Genomic DNA, 15000 nt, shown 5'->3' on the forward strand with positions numbered 1-15000 from the left:
TGAAAAAGACGAACACGATTATGGCAACAACGAAGACGATGCTTGTGACGATTATAATTATGACGACGATAACGATGATAGAGTGATGATGACGATGACGATGACGACGACGATGATGATGATGATGATGATGATGATGATGATGATGATGATGATGATGATGATGATGATGCCGACGAATAAACGAATCAGTTCACACTGATTCAAAAATATATAAATCTGGGATGACAATTCCTTGTTCTTTCCAATGCTTGTTATTTCCCCAAGTACCAGGGGGTTGGTTCTGAATAACTCTCTCTTAGTTTTCTTGCAATAGTCGTATGCATGTAGAGCGCTTACGTCTCTTTATTCCTCATTCCTTTTACACTGCCACAGTACTGAGGCTTCTTGACACGATGTTCCTATATCATAAGATGTTTGATGGGTTGTTGACAGACCAGCTTTTTTGTCGGTCCGAGGGGGAGCATATCGTCTTTTGTTTGGCCGCGGTCGATATGCCCCCCCTCGGACCGACAAAAAAGCTGGTCTGTCAACAACCCATCAAACATCTTTTGTGGGGACGGACGATGCTACGAGTGTACGGTCTTGCGGAAAAAATGCAATGCGTTCAGTTTCATTCTGTGAGTTCGACTGAGCTTGACTAAATGTTGTATTTTTGCCTTACGCGACTTGTTGGAACTTTGCAAAGCAGTGTCGTGTCGTCTGTTTAGGTCTGGGGAAACGCCAATGAAAAGTGCCGAAGAATCCCCGAGTGTTTCTATTGGGTTTGCTTTTATTTATCCGTGTATAACCTGCTTCCTGCAACTATGGTAACCGGGGATTTATTGCATGGGGAACATGAGATTTATTTCCCAGGTGCTTGTGAATGAAAACTCGTGAACATGATGACAATGACTTTTGTTCTGGTTACATCTCACAGAGGCAAAGTCCTGTGTCAGCAGCAAAGCAGCCACGATCGAAAATAAGACAGAGGGCAACGAAAAGCCAGCAGGTGACCACAAGAAAGGGAAGACAAACAACAAGAAAGTGAAAATAACGCAAGGTAAGGTAACGGCACATGCGCGCAAAAGATTTCCGTTCACAATGATTTCAGGCTATGATCGACCGTTTAATCTCGGTACGTGCGTCAATAATACAATAAAACAAACACACCAGCAAACAGACAAACAAACAAACAAACAAACAAGCAAACGAACAAACAAACAAACAAAATAACAACACACAAACACCACAAACAGCAAGAACGCTGAAGCGTGATTAACGGTGCAGTCAATCGCAGTTCCAATGAGATGCAATGTCCACAGAAACTGAATAAATACGACAATTGCGTAGTGTTTGGCTGCAGCTGGTTCACTATCGTCCATTAAAAGGAACTAAGGGAAACATAAACGGAATCGGACGGGGTCCATGCTCTTGAAATGTAAATGAGCGACAGTGGTTGTGTCTACCTTCATGGGTTTTATTAGATTGAATTCCCCCGAAAGCGGCGTATGGCTGTCTGAATGGCGGGGTAAAAACGGTCATTCACTTAAAAACCCACTCGTGCAAAATCATGGATGAACGTGGGAGTTTCAGCCCATGAACGAAGAAGAAGAAGAATTCGATTAAAGTCCAGGTCTGCCCATGCAGTTTACATTAGTTCTTTTGGAAAAGTCATATGAATATGTTTACATAACTATGTTTATAATTACAAAGGACCATAATTATAGACTCGAGCGGCCTCTTGAGGGAGTAAATTATATCCGATAGCATTGGATGCACAGTGTGGCGGTTACCTGACGAGTAATGTTTTTACTGCTGATATAACGAAGTCAACGAGACAAACCTTTCTTGTCAGCCAGGGGAATAAAGACGTTCGCATTATCACGATTTCTCAAACTTCTCCAAAAGCATTTGACGTCGGAGATTTCACTTTGGAAAAGAGGGTCAGGAAGAGACGTCTTGGTTTGTTTCGTTTGTGTCGTTTTCCGGTTGTCTTTTGGTGTGCCACGTGACAATTGATAAACATGTCATGTGTATCAAATATCATAAGATGTGCCAGTTGATAAAGCATTTAGTTAAAACTTCACTAAATGTAAGAACTAAAAGCTCTAGGAAACATAGCGATCTGACACGTGCAACACAAGTCAGTGAGATTTGTGCGGAACCAATCTCCTGGGACCTGAGCAGATATTAAAATGAACCAGCGACTGTCATCCTTGCAAAGAATGAAAATATATTGTAAAATTCATTCTTAAAAAAAAAAATCCTAAAAAAAAAGAAGAAAAAACTGAAAAATGTGCCAGCAGTGTAGGTGAAAGGCTTTATACATCCAGGTATCACAGCCGTGCTGGTTGAGGTTGGCCTCTCGGGCATCCAGGGCCGAGGTGCGCGAGAAGCTACCAACCGGGTGGGAGTCAGCAGCGGTGTTGGATTGGTTGAAATTAAGATTTGTTGTGATTTCAACGAATCAGACACCGCGGTTTGTTTTCACCCCATTTGGGATGCATCCACTTTCGTGTTGTGCCCCTCAGGGCTGATAAAGTTACCAACCGAGTGTGGGCCGGTTGCAAGGTCTTATTAGTTGAAATTATAAACACACCTCAATTTGAATCAACCCGACCCTGCGTCCAACTCCCACTCGGTTGGTCGTAACTTTCTTGTGCACATCAGTCACGGTTTCGGCGAAGTCAGATAGAGTGTCGAAACATGGATCGAGCTCAAACTGCATGCTTATAATTGTGTCTGTACCTGCAGATAATTTGCGTGTATTTCCTGGGCAGAAGATGTTGGCTCCGTCGGTAGTGGCGCTAGCTTTAAAACTAATGTTTTGCTATCGGCATAGGTTCGAGAAAAAAACAACACAAAAAAACAACAACCAACAACACGGTAGAGCTGTACTAAATGGCAGCTCACTTTCCCCAGGAAAACAGTCCAAAACACAATTTTCCATGAGGGTAACCTCACAGGACTATATGATACCTTACCTTATCTTTAACTTACCTTACCATTTCAGGCGTAGCATCGCAAGGTTCAGTGTGGGTATTCGCTGTGCTAATCTCATTGGGAGCTACATAAAACTTATCTTACCTTACCATTTCAGGCGTAGCATCGAAAGCTTCAGTATGGGTATTGCCTGTGCTATTCTCATTGGGAGCTACGTAAAACTTATCTTACCTTACCATTTCAGGCGTAGCATCGCAGGGATCAGAGTGGGTATTGGCTGTGCTTATCTCACTGGGAGCTACGTAAAACTTATCTTACCTTACCATTTCAGGTGTAGCACCGCAGGGATCAGTGTGGGTTTTGGCTGTGCTAATCGCACTGGGAGCTACCTGTGTAGTGTCTGTCATCATATGGAGACCAGTCTTCGCCTTCGACTTTGATTTCAATGCCGACATGAGGCGTATTCTGTGAGTGGTTTCTTTCCTTCGGTGTTTTAAACAGTTAACACGCGTTTTTCCCCCTTAATTTTTGTTTGTCGAGGTCCGTCTGTGTTTTTTACATTTAGTCAAGTTTTGACTAAATATTTTAACCTTGACGGGGAATCGAGACGAGGGTGGTGCGTGGTGTATGTATGTATGTATGTATGTATGTATGTGTGCGTGTGTGTGTGTGTGTGTGTGTGTGTGTGTGTGTGTGTGTGTGTGTGTTTTTATATAGATCGGTTCCGAGAAAACTACTGGACCGATCTTCATGACACTTGACATGAGAGTTCCTGGGTATTACATCCCCAGACCTTTTGTTTGTTTGTGATAAAAGTCTTTGATGACGTCAAATCCGTTTTTTGTGTGTTAGTCTCATTTTTCAACCAAGATGATTTAAATTTGGGTCAAGCAATCTTTGACTCAGTCCGGACTTTTGAATTGTATTTTAGCTCGGAAGCTTAAACATTATTTAATTAGATTGCTAATTAAAGTTGTCATTAAAAACGAATTTTCCTTTACAGATTAAAACAACCCATTGCATTGTATTCCTCATTTTCTCCTCAAAAATATATAGGTATGTTCTGTTTACTTTACAATCGCGCTCACAATGAAAGATACTAGGTTGAGCATCATGTTCACAATCTTCGCGGACACAAGCGTGACCCGTCTCGGTCTTCTGGTATGGTTCGCCAAGACTATCTAAATGTAGTCACGCCGATGACTGGTTTTTGGAGTTGATTTTTTAGTTTGATGCCCACAGATTAACTAAATGTTTTTATATCGCTTCGCGCGACTTATTTTGTCTCGATTTTGGTTTGTCTTAAGTCTGTGTTTTTTGTTTGTATTTGTTTATGTACGATTTCGTAATCTCAAGAAAATGAGTTCTCCCATGTTGTATATATCTTTCCATGTTCGAGCAATTTTGCCACTAAACTTATAACGAAAAGATCGTTTTGAATTTAGGTTGTGTATACATCTTCTTGATGCAGACAATCCAGAAGAAATGTTACTGTCTTGCTTATTTCATTTGGTTGACTAGATTCTCGCGCTCAGCAAGATCACATTACATTGCACACAAGATTTTAAGTTTCAAGGTTTACATCGTTTAATTTTAAGTTTTTGTAAACTTATAAATTAATACACATGAAAAAGCAACAATATACTTAATATACTTTTGACAAAAATCGCGTTTTTTCATGATATCACCGACCAATATCAAAACAGCTCAGTTCTGTCATTTGGTTTTTTCCTTCATGCAGAATGGACTGTATGAATAATTTGTACGAGAAACCACGCAAGCAAACAAACAAACACAAACGCAACGCAGTATATAACGAATAACATATGATGTGATATCAAACCGTACACAATGTTGCAGGGTGATTATTACCAGCTATTGTGTTTTCAGCGTAGCAATAGGGCCCGATATTTAGACGAGACAAGTATAATGCCGACGAGTCGAAGACGAGTCGCATTATACTTGTTCGAGTCTAAATATCGGACCCTATTTCTACGATGAAAACACAATAGCGTTTATATAGCTATTCTGACATTAAATTCTGTGTTAAAATCATGTTTTTGTCAGCAACAACTACCAGAATGGTCCATGTCGTTGATTGCAGACGACGGTTCCCTTTCCGCATGAAGCCACGGAAATAACCGAACATTGAAAAACCCACGGACATGTATTACGGAGAAAACTCGAGATAACCGGATGTTTAGCATTACGTCAATATGCTAGGAATCATATGACGTCATGACGTATCATGCTTGCCTACGTATATTGTATGTTCGAAAGTCTGACTTCTGTTGGGAATTCGCGTGGTGAAGACTGCGGTAAATCTGTAGATGATAAGAGAACAAGGATTGTCTCAGAAGAAACGACGAAATGTTTCAGACCGGTAACTTCATTTCAACATTGCACTATACAATGGACGTTCTATGTGACAGGAGAGTTTGCTGATTTTGTGTTAAACATTGGAGAGATCGTCTGCTAGAATCAGAGATAGGTCGCTTCAGATTGCAGCTTCTGGAAATGTGCAAGGTTTGTTGCCTGTTAAAGAACTGGATTTTACACGTAATGTATGTCATGTACAGTAAGCAACAACAAAAAAACACACAAAGCAAATGGCATCGTCTGTCGACTAGTCACAGAAACAAACCTGGCGAGGTATGCGTGTACTTTATACACGTGGAAGAAACCGGAACCATGCGTCTTTGTTATTGACAATATGCTTTTGGATATTGAGAAAAATGGCCGACTTCCGCAGCATTATGCTTTGATGATCGGAAGAGACCATCCAATCACAGCCCCCGAATTCCCCCACGTGTTCATCAGAATAGCATAATGCGGCGGAAGTCGGCCATTTTACTCAATATCCAAAAGCATATTGTCGATAACAAAGACGCATGGTTCCGGTTTCTTCCACGTGTATAAAGTACACGCATACCTCGCCAGGTTTGTTTCTTTGACTAGTCGACAGACGATGCCATTTGCTTTGTGTGTGTTTTTGTTGTTGCTTACTGTACATGACATACATTACGTGTAAAATCCAGTTCTTTAACAGGCAACAAACCTTGCACATTTCCAGAAGCTGCAATCTGAAGCGACCTTTCTCTGATTCTAGCAGACGATCTCTCCAATGTTTAACACAAAATCAGCAAACTCTCCTGTCACATAGAACGCCCATTATTTAGTGCAATGTTGAAATGAAGTTACCGGTCTGAAACATTTAGTCGTTTCTTCTGAGACAATCCTTGTTCTCTTATCATCTACAGATTTACCGCAGTCTTCACCACGCGAATTCCCAACAGAAGTCAGACTTTCGAACATACAATATACGTAGGCAAGCATGATACGTCATGACGTCATATGATTCTTAGCATATTGACGTAATGCTAAACATCCGGTTATCTCGAGTTTTCTCCGTAATACATGTCCGTGGGTTTTTCAATGTTCGGTTATTTCCGTGGCTTCATGCGGAAAGGGAACCGTCGTCTGCAATCAGCGACATATGGACCATTCTGGTAGTTGTTGCTGACAAAAACATGATTTTAACACAGAATTTAATGTCAGAATAGCTATATAAACGCTATTGTGTTTTCATCGTAGCAATAGGGTCCGATATTTAGACTCGAACAAGTATAATGCGACTCGTCTTCGACTCGTCGGCATTATACTTGTCTCGTCTAAATATCGGGCCCTATTGCTACGCTGAAAACACAATAGCTGGTAATATGCTGGTAACACGAAAACAAAAACAAAAAAATCAAACAACGAAAGTATATATTTATACACGACGTCCTTTTTGTCTGTTAATAGAACTTTCCCAAACTGACGACAAAGTCAAAAGCTGTTCGAACTTACCCCAAGTTGACAAGTCAGAGCCTATACTTGATTCACGCATGTTTTAACCCTGACAGAAAGCGCGTGGAGAAAAGACTATTCAGCACAGAGGTTGCACGTGACACTGTGTACGACATGGGCGCTGACCGCTGCAGCTTGGTGGACTTGTTCGTCAAGGCTGTCATGGAAAACTACATGAAAGCTTTGAAAAACATGCTCTTCGGCTCTTTCAAACAGATTCTCAGCACGATCGACATCAAAGTTCAGGTCAGCAATGCATGCTTGTTTTCAATCATACAATTAAATTGTCCTTGTTTTTTTAATAAGGACAGTAACATTTTGAGTCTTGAGTCTTGAGTCTTCTTTACGAATTACCTGTTGAGCTCTCTTTCTCTCTGTCTCTCTCTCTTTCTTGTCTACGTCTCTGTGTCTGTGTCTCTGTCAGTCTGTCTGTGGCTGTCTCTCTGTCTGTCAGCCTGTCTCTTTTTCTCTGTCTCTGTCTTTCACTTCCTCTCTTTCTCTGTCTCTGCCTGTCGGTCGGTCGGTCAGTCGGTCGGTCGGTCGGTCAGTCTCTCTCTCTCTCTCTCTCTCTCTCTCTCTCTCTCTCTCTCTCTCTCTCTCTCTCTCTCTCTCTCTCTCTCTCTCTCTCTCTCTCTCTGTGTGCATGCGCGTATGTGTATGGTTGTGTGTGTGTGAGTGTGTGTGTGTGTGTGTGTGTATGTGTGGGTGTGCGTGAGTGTGTGTGTGTGTGTGTGTGTTTGTGTGTGTGTGTGTATGTGTGTGTGTGTGAGTGTGTGTGTTGGATTGTGTGCGAACGTGATTGCAGCCATGTTGCGCGCGTGTGTGTGCGAGTCGACTTTTCTTTTCCTTTGTATTATACAGTCAATTCCGGTTAATCGGCCATCCGGATAATCGGCCAATTCCGGATAATCGGCCAATTTTCCCTGGGACCGAATCTTTTCTTCATACGTAGTTATGTGTTAAAATGTTCGGATAATCGGCCATAGTTCAGTCAGTCCCAAAAGTGGCCGATTAACAGGAGTCGACTGTATTGACATACACGTACATTTCAATGTTCTATTATGCATTATGTATTCGTATAGGTAATGTTGTAGTTTGTAATACTGTATGATTGCGATTGACGGTTGTCCTTTTATTGTCTCTATTTTCATGTCTTAGTTTAGCAGGGACAGACTGTAAGACTAGGCGTGAGCCTAAAATCTCCATCCTTGAGTAATAAAGTTCGTTCGTTCGTTCGTTCGTTCTCTCTCCCTCTCTATCTCTCTCTCTCTCTCTCTCTCTCTCTCTCTCTCTCTCTCTCTCTCTCTCTCTCTCTCTCTTTCTCTCTCTCTCTCAACGGTAGACCACATTTTTACCCTGATATGTCTATTGTAAGTAAGATCCACTTACTGAATTCTGATTCAGACCCAATAACTGCTATCTGGTTTAGATGACGGCGTTACTCTCTCTGCAGCTCATCCAGATCCCGTTACTGCTATCTGTTTCAGATTACTGCTTTACCCTCTCTGCAGCTGATTCAGACCCTCTAACTGCTATCTGTTTCAGATTACTGCTTTACCCTCTCTGCAGCTGATTCAGACCCCCTAACTGCTATCTGTTTCAGATTACTGCTTTACCCTCTCTGCAGCTGATTCAGATCCCCTAACTGCTATCTGTTTCAGATTACTGCTTCACCCTCTCTGCAGCTGATTCAGACCCCCTAACTGCTATCTGTTTCAGATTACTGCTTTACCCTCTCTGCAGCTGATTCAGACCCCCTAACTGCTATATGTTTCAGATTACTGCTTTACCCTCTCTGCAGCTGATTCAGACCCCCCAACTGCTATCTGTTTCAGATTACTGCTTTACCCTCTCTGCACCTCATCCAGATCCCGTTACTGCTGGCGGTGTACGTTCCCTCTCTCATCATCACGTGGGCCGCCGTGTCCACCAAGCTCCGGCCTGCCTGGACCCCCTCCCCCCGCTTCTGTGCTCGCTTGACCAACACCATGGCCTGGCTGTCCCTGGGTTGGCTGGTCAACGGGGTACTCTTCCTGACCGCTATTGCCCAGTCCGAAGTGGTGCCCATGTTCAGGGTTCAGGTCTATACTGGGGAGGGTCTTGCCTTCGCTATGGCTGCCAACGTGATGCTACTGATGGGTGAGTACAGATCATTCTGTTGCAATAGCGATACTGGATATTTTTGAGATCGGCGTGGTGTCCGTGTTCAGGGTTTAGGTTTAAGCTGGAGAGTTTCTAGCCTTCGCTATTGCTGCCAACGTGATGCTACTGATGGGTAAGTACAGATCATGCTGTTGCAATAGCGATACTGGATATTGTTGAGATCGGCGTGGTGTCCGTGTTCAGGGTTTAGGTTTAAGCTGGAGAGTTTCTAGCCTTCACTATGGCTGCCAACGTGATGTTACGGATGGGTGAGTATAAAATCATGCTGTTGCAATAGCGATACTGGGTATTATTGAGATCGGTGTGGTGTCCGTGTTCAGGGTTTAGGTGCTGGAGAGTGTTTAGCCTTCGCTATGGCTGCCAACGTGATGGTACGGATAGAGAAGTCAGTTGAAGAGTCCTATTTGGAGGAAAAAAATCGTGTTAAAGAGCTACAATGGGAATAGGACTGGTTAGGGGTGGTGTTGATGGCCCGGGTGCAGACGAGGGTCTGGTATTCCCCTGGGGTTGCCAGTGTTGGGTGACTGATGGGCGATGATAGACCATTACATTGCTTTGGTGATAACGGGGATCGTGCAGGCAGGCATAAACATAATTGTGTAAGTGTTCAGTGATAATGGAAAGTATGTTGGGTAGGTAAGAAAGATGCAATTGTCAAGAACACCCCAGGAAAACAACCAGAAAACTACAACCACACATGCACCCCCCCCCCACACACAAACACACACACACACACACACGCACGCACGCACGCACGCACGCACGCACGCACGCACGCACGCACGCACGCACACACGCACGCACGCACGCGCGAGCTCGCGAGCGCATAGATACACATAATTAAAGAAACTGGTTGCTTCATACACAACTTCTGACATAATTCAGATCGTGGGTAGACATTGTAACCTCTTTTGACCTTTTATCCCTAAATGTTAACGATTTATGTCCCTTGCTTTAAGAGCTCTTTCTTCTGGTGTCTTGCGCTTATTTCTTTTCTTTTTTTCTTCTTCAGTTTCACAGGAGCTTCGCATCGGTTCCATATCCCCAGTGCTGTGAATGAAGGCAGCATACACATTAATTTTGGCGTTTGAGGCATGTCTGCAATAAATTCAGTCCTATATTACAAGCGTTGGTCTTTATATTAGGGAAAGCTTTTTTCGAACCAAGACTGAATGAGGTTGTAGATATACTTATCATCCACTAACTGCAGCATTTCTTACAATCACCAGCTATGTTTTTGGTATGGACTCGCTGAGTTGCGAAAAATATCACTGTTCTATTTGTATATCATTGTATTGAAATATTCTGTCAGTTTTACCACTTTTGATATGGTGAAGTTGAACAATTTTTCTGTGTGTTTTGTATTTGCATCCTTTTTTAGACTTTTTGATTTTATTTAAACAAAAAGAGGACACAGCAGTAACCAGGTTTTTGATTTTATGTTAAATTTCACTATTGTGTGCTTTTATACTGACAAACTGTAAGCATATATTGCGTATAAATATACATATTTTGTAAAAGTGTGAATTTGATCGCAAATCGCTTACGAGTACTATATATATATAGTATTGTATCATATTTACGGATGTTTCATTTTTAACTGCGAGCATATATTTTAGCATGCAATATATACACATTTTGAACACTTGTGAATTTGAACTCAAATTGGTTGCAAGTATTATAGATAGTATTAGGCTTATATCCTGTTTACGGATATTTCATTCTTAACTGCAATCACATAATATTGCATGCAATATATACACATTTTGAAAACGTGTGAAGTTCATCGCTAATCGGTTACGAGTATTATAGATAGTATTGTGTCCTGTTTACGGATGTTTCATTCTTAGCTGCAATCATATATCGCATGCAATATATAGCCTACACATTTTGAATACTTGTGAAGTTCATCGCTAATCGGTTACGAGTATTATAGACAGTATATATCGTGTTTTAAGGATGTTTCATTCTTTCAAAAGATCGCCCCCCCCCCCCCCCCCCCGTGCCCACCACAACTACTTCTCAAAGACAACCTTCTTCTCGGATAAAAGAAATCATGCAACCCACCGAAATTCTATCCAAGGCTTTTACAATAGAAGCATTATGTTTCCACTTGGACATAATTATGTGGTACGGCGGAGGGCCAGTCTATCTGTCTCTGATTGAAAGAAAATCAAAGCAACTTTTACTTTAAAAAAAAAGTTGTTGGGGACGATCACTACTATCATATCTGTAAAAATGACTTGTTTCCAGCAATTTAGGTTTGAGCCCTGTAGACTACACGTTTATTTTCTCAAATCCATGGAAAACTCGTCAAATGTATACCCGAAGACAGCCCGACACTCAACGTCACATTTTTTAATTTTTTTAATTTTTTTTAAAATTTGCCAAGCACATCATTGTGGGGCTTTTAATCAAAACATGCACCCGTCTACAACGTATCATCATTCATCTTTCAACATTTACCACTCAAGGACATCTTAAGTTTGATATGTATACATCAAATTTTGATATAATTATCCGTTTGAACCGTTTTTCTTAAAACCGTCACGCTCGTGGACAGAACATGACAGAGGAATGCAGTGAAACAGAAATGACCAGGAACGAAAAGCGTGCACACACGGCACACCTGACTAACCAGAGAGGTCAGCGTGGTCAGGCATGGAAATTCCAAAACAGAAAAAACTCTGAAAATAGGCCAAAGTCCAGGGGCCGCCTAGGCCCCGGCGGGGTACAGGGGCAGAGCCCCGTTGGGGGGACCAGGGTGGGGGGGGGGGGCAAAGCCCCCCGGAAGGAACACGAATTTTAGAAATTTTATACCAATGTTTTGATAGATCTTGTGTAAGCAAATAATGGATAGAGAGACAATAGTATTCATATAATTTAATTTACCTTTTTTTTGCCGCGGACAATTTTTTATTTTCGCTGAAACGTAAGTTCCTTTTCGCGGAAATCCGCGATTTCGCGGAAATCCGCGATTTCGCGGACAATTCCCATGCCTGGTGGTGCGTCACTGAGGCTTCTCAATGGATGACATTGACCCTGTTTTGGTCATAACACTGAACGGAACTACCGGGGTAAAAAAAAACACGATTAAGATAAACATTGAACCATCTTTTGTCTTCGAAATGTTTTCTTTTTAAGTATTATATAAAAGTTGTTTTTATTTGTTTTCAATGAATACACTGAAAACGTTCACCAATGGCGCCTCAGCCGAGTAATCCCACAATCCATCAGCCCGGCTGCTTCGTGTGCGGAGTGGGATTTTTGGCTGAATTGATTTTGCAGACTTACAATGAGTGACAGTTACGAAACTACAGGCACGATCCCTTCTCGTAGTTTACTAGATGGTTTACACGGGAATAGTAAGAATAGCAGGAAAATGTCTACATTCTGAAATATGAGGGCAGTTGAACATATTTCAAAATAGATTCCACCATTTTCTATTTTAACACACTGTGGGAAAACCGAGAAACTCTCTTTGTTTATTTTTAATTTTAAAATTGTTGTGGTTTTTTTTTTTTTTTTTTTTTTTTGGGGGGGGGGGGGGGGCACTTGTGGATGTCGAGGCTCGTATACTCTATTTTTCGGTGATGTTTAAATTGTTGTTTTTATGCACTTAACTATTATGTTTATATCCCATCGAAGTTTGTTGACAATGTGTGTGATAGGTTATTTGGCTTGTTAAAGTAGTTTTATTATTTTCTTTACATTCGTCCTAGTTCTAATTTGTTTCTGTGCAAAAACCCCATCTTGTGTTTACATTGCAACCAATCCGAATAAATCAAACAGTTCCTAACAAAAAAACAATCGTGTGTGTGTGTGTGTGTGTGTGTGTGTGTATGGGGGTGGGTGTGTGTGTGTGTGTGTGTGTGTGTGTGTGTGTGTGTGTGTGTGTGTGTGTGTGTGTGTGTGTGTGTATTGTGTGTCTTGTGTGTATGTACATGTGTGTCTGTGAGCGAGTACATACGTACGGTGTATACGTGTGCTTGTATGAGTATGTGTGTCTACATGGGTGTTTGAGGTCCACGACCTTCTTTACAGCAACTTTTACGAATAATTCATCATAACAAACGCATTCGCCTTACCATGTCAGCTATGTCAAGTCACAAACATAAATCTTACACTTCGTGTCACGAGTTACCTTGAACTTGGAGTTTATGAGCTTAAATTTGGATCACCCTAGATTTCTAAACTACCATAACATGTTTACACAGATAAGAGGAAACTTAAGAGCATACTTATCTGGGATTATATTTTGTACAAGACAAACGAGCATAAACCTCTTACACACTTTTATTGGCAAATACGAGTAGCAATCTCAAATTCTCTGTCTGTCTGTTTGTCTGTCTGTTTGTCTGTCTGTCTGTATGTCACACACACACACACACACACACACACACACACACACACACACACACACACACACACACACACACACACACACACTGACAGGCACACATACAAACAAACAAACAACAACACACGCACACGCAAGCACTCACGCACAAAACACACACACTTATGCCCACACACACACTGACAGGCACACGTACAAACAAACAAACAACAACACATACACACACACACACACACCTACGCACGAATGCAAACCCACACATACACACACACACACGAGCACACAATCACACACACACACACACACACGCACACACACACACACACACACACTCACACATACAAACACACACACACACTGACAGCCACACATACAGAGAAACAAACACACACACACACACACACGCACACACACATACACACACACACACACACACACACACACACACACACACACACTGACAGGCACACTAACACACAAAAACAAACAATTGAAAAATGTTGCTGTCAGCGCTTTATCTCATGTTTATCCAGCTGTCACCGCTCGAGATAAGCAGTTTGTAACTTAGATAAGCAGATTGTTCAGAAACCAAAGACAGTTTCTTGCGTTTTTCTCAAAACATCAAAAAATGACATAGGCAGTTATTTTATGAGCGTGACGTAACGAAGGTTTTGCCTGCTGACTTCGCTCAATAACTTAGGGCTTTAGACCTTTTCTTTGGAGAATTACAACATTTAGTTTGTGGAGTTTCTTTATAATGAATTAAAAAAACACTTGCGAATCACAATGACCCAAATGTTATCAAGTTTTATATTTTGTGTTTTTATTGTTTTAATAGTAGTTTAAAGGATATATATAGAGTATAAGTATAATAATAATAATAATAATAATAATAATTAATGAGCATTTATATAGCGCAACATCATAACTTTACAATTATGCTCTTTGCGCTTGACACATTTAAAATTAAAACACAGTTATACAAGCATTTACATCTACATTCATAGTCAACAACGCTTAATAAAAAGCATACACCATCAAACATACTTTACACAGAATTCTTCCACTAACTAAGTAATAAAAACATGAATAAAATAGGTAGTGAAAACAAGGAAATACCAGCTGAATACCCTTAATCAAACAGAACATGTTATCAACAATACTGAAGACAGCCCTAGATGTTTATATACATTATCACATTATCACTAAAACAACAAATATGTAAAACAGTTGCAGAAACACAAACCTCAAAACCGTTAGGCTTTTTCTCTTTTTTTTATTTTCACTCTAAATTTGCCGCCTAAAATGGACTCGTTTCTGTCCACAGCCAAAGCTTTTATCACACAAAAATTGCTACATATGACAGCTAAGACCGTATTTGTTACATATTAACAGTGTTGACCCCGAGTTTCTACTGCAAACAAAAAATAATAGCAAAATCTCAAAGTATGTGTGAGTCCCCTAATATGGACCACCTTCAACAAATCGAAGAAAATAAAAGCTAAATGCTATTTTCATTAATTTATTCAGAAGCTTGCTGGAAATAGCCTATAACTAGCCTTCGAGATTTAAAAAAAATACCACAAATAGCCTTCTTTTCGTGGAAGTTGATAATTTCACTTATTTTCACTCTGTTTTTGATAAGCTTCTTTAGTTTCCTGGTGTACTTCAAATAACGCTCTCATCAACCCGAAACAGATAAA

The 15000-nt window shown here is 40.9% G+C and overlaps 2 protein-coding genes across 2 annotated transcripts in view; both read left to right on the plus strand.

Moving 5' to 3' along the window:
• LOC138971281 (uncharacterized) overlaps positions 1-12735 on the plus strand; it is a 36919-nt gene extending 24184 nt beyond the window's left edge. Inside the window, exons 13-17 of the mRNA XM_070343995.1 lie at positions 920-1042; positions 3257-3392; positions 6831-7020; positions 8610-8913; positions 9950-12735. Of these exons, the coding sequence (XP_070200096.1) occupies positions 920-1042; positions 3257-3392; positions 6831-7020; positions 8610-8913; positions 9950-9993 (797 nt within the window). The 3' untranslated portion in view covers positions 9994-12735. The remainder of the gene's footprint in view (positions 1-919; positions 1043-3256; positions 3393-6830; positions 7021-8609; positions 8914-9949) is intronic.
• A 1824-nt stretch (positions 12736-14559) lies between these two features.
• LOC138971282 (uncharacterized) overlaps positions 14560-15000 on the plus strand; it is a 7638-nt gene continuing 7197 nt past the window's right edge. Inside the window, exon 1 of the mRNA XM_070343996.1 lies at positions 14560-15000. This exon is cut by the window's right edge and continues 763 nt beyond it. The gene's annotated coding sequence lies outside the window, so the exon portion shown is untranslated.

Source organism: Littorina saxatilis, linkage group LG7, assembly GCF_037325665.1.
Source record: "Littorina saxatilis isolate snail1 linkage group LG7, US_GU_Lsax_2.0, whole genome shotgun sequence".
Classification (NCBI taxonomy): domain Eukaryota; kingdom Metazoa; phylum Mollusca; class Gastropoda; order Littorinimorpha; family Littorinidae; genus Littorina; species Littorina saxatilis.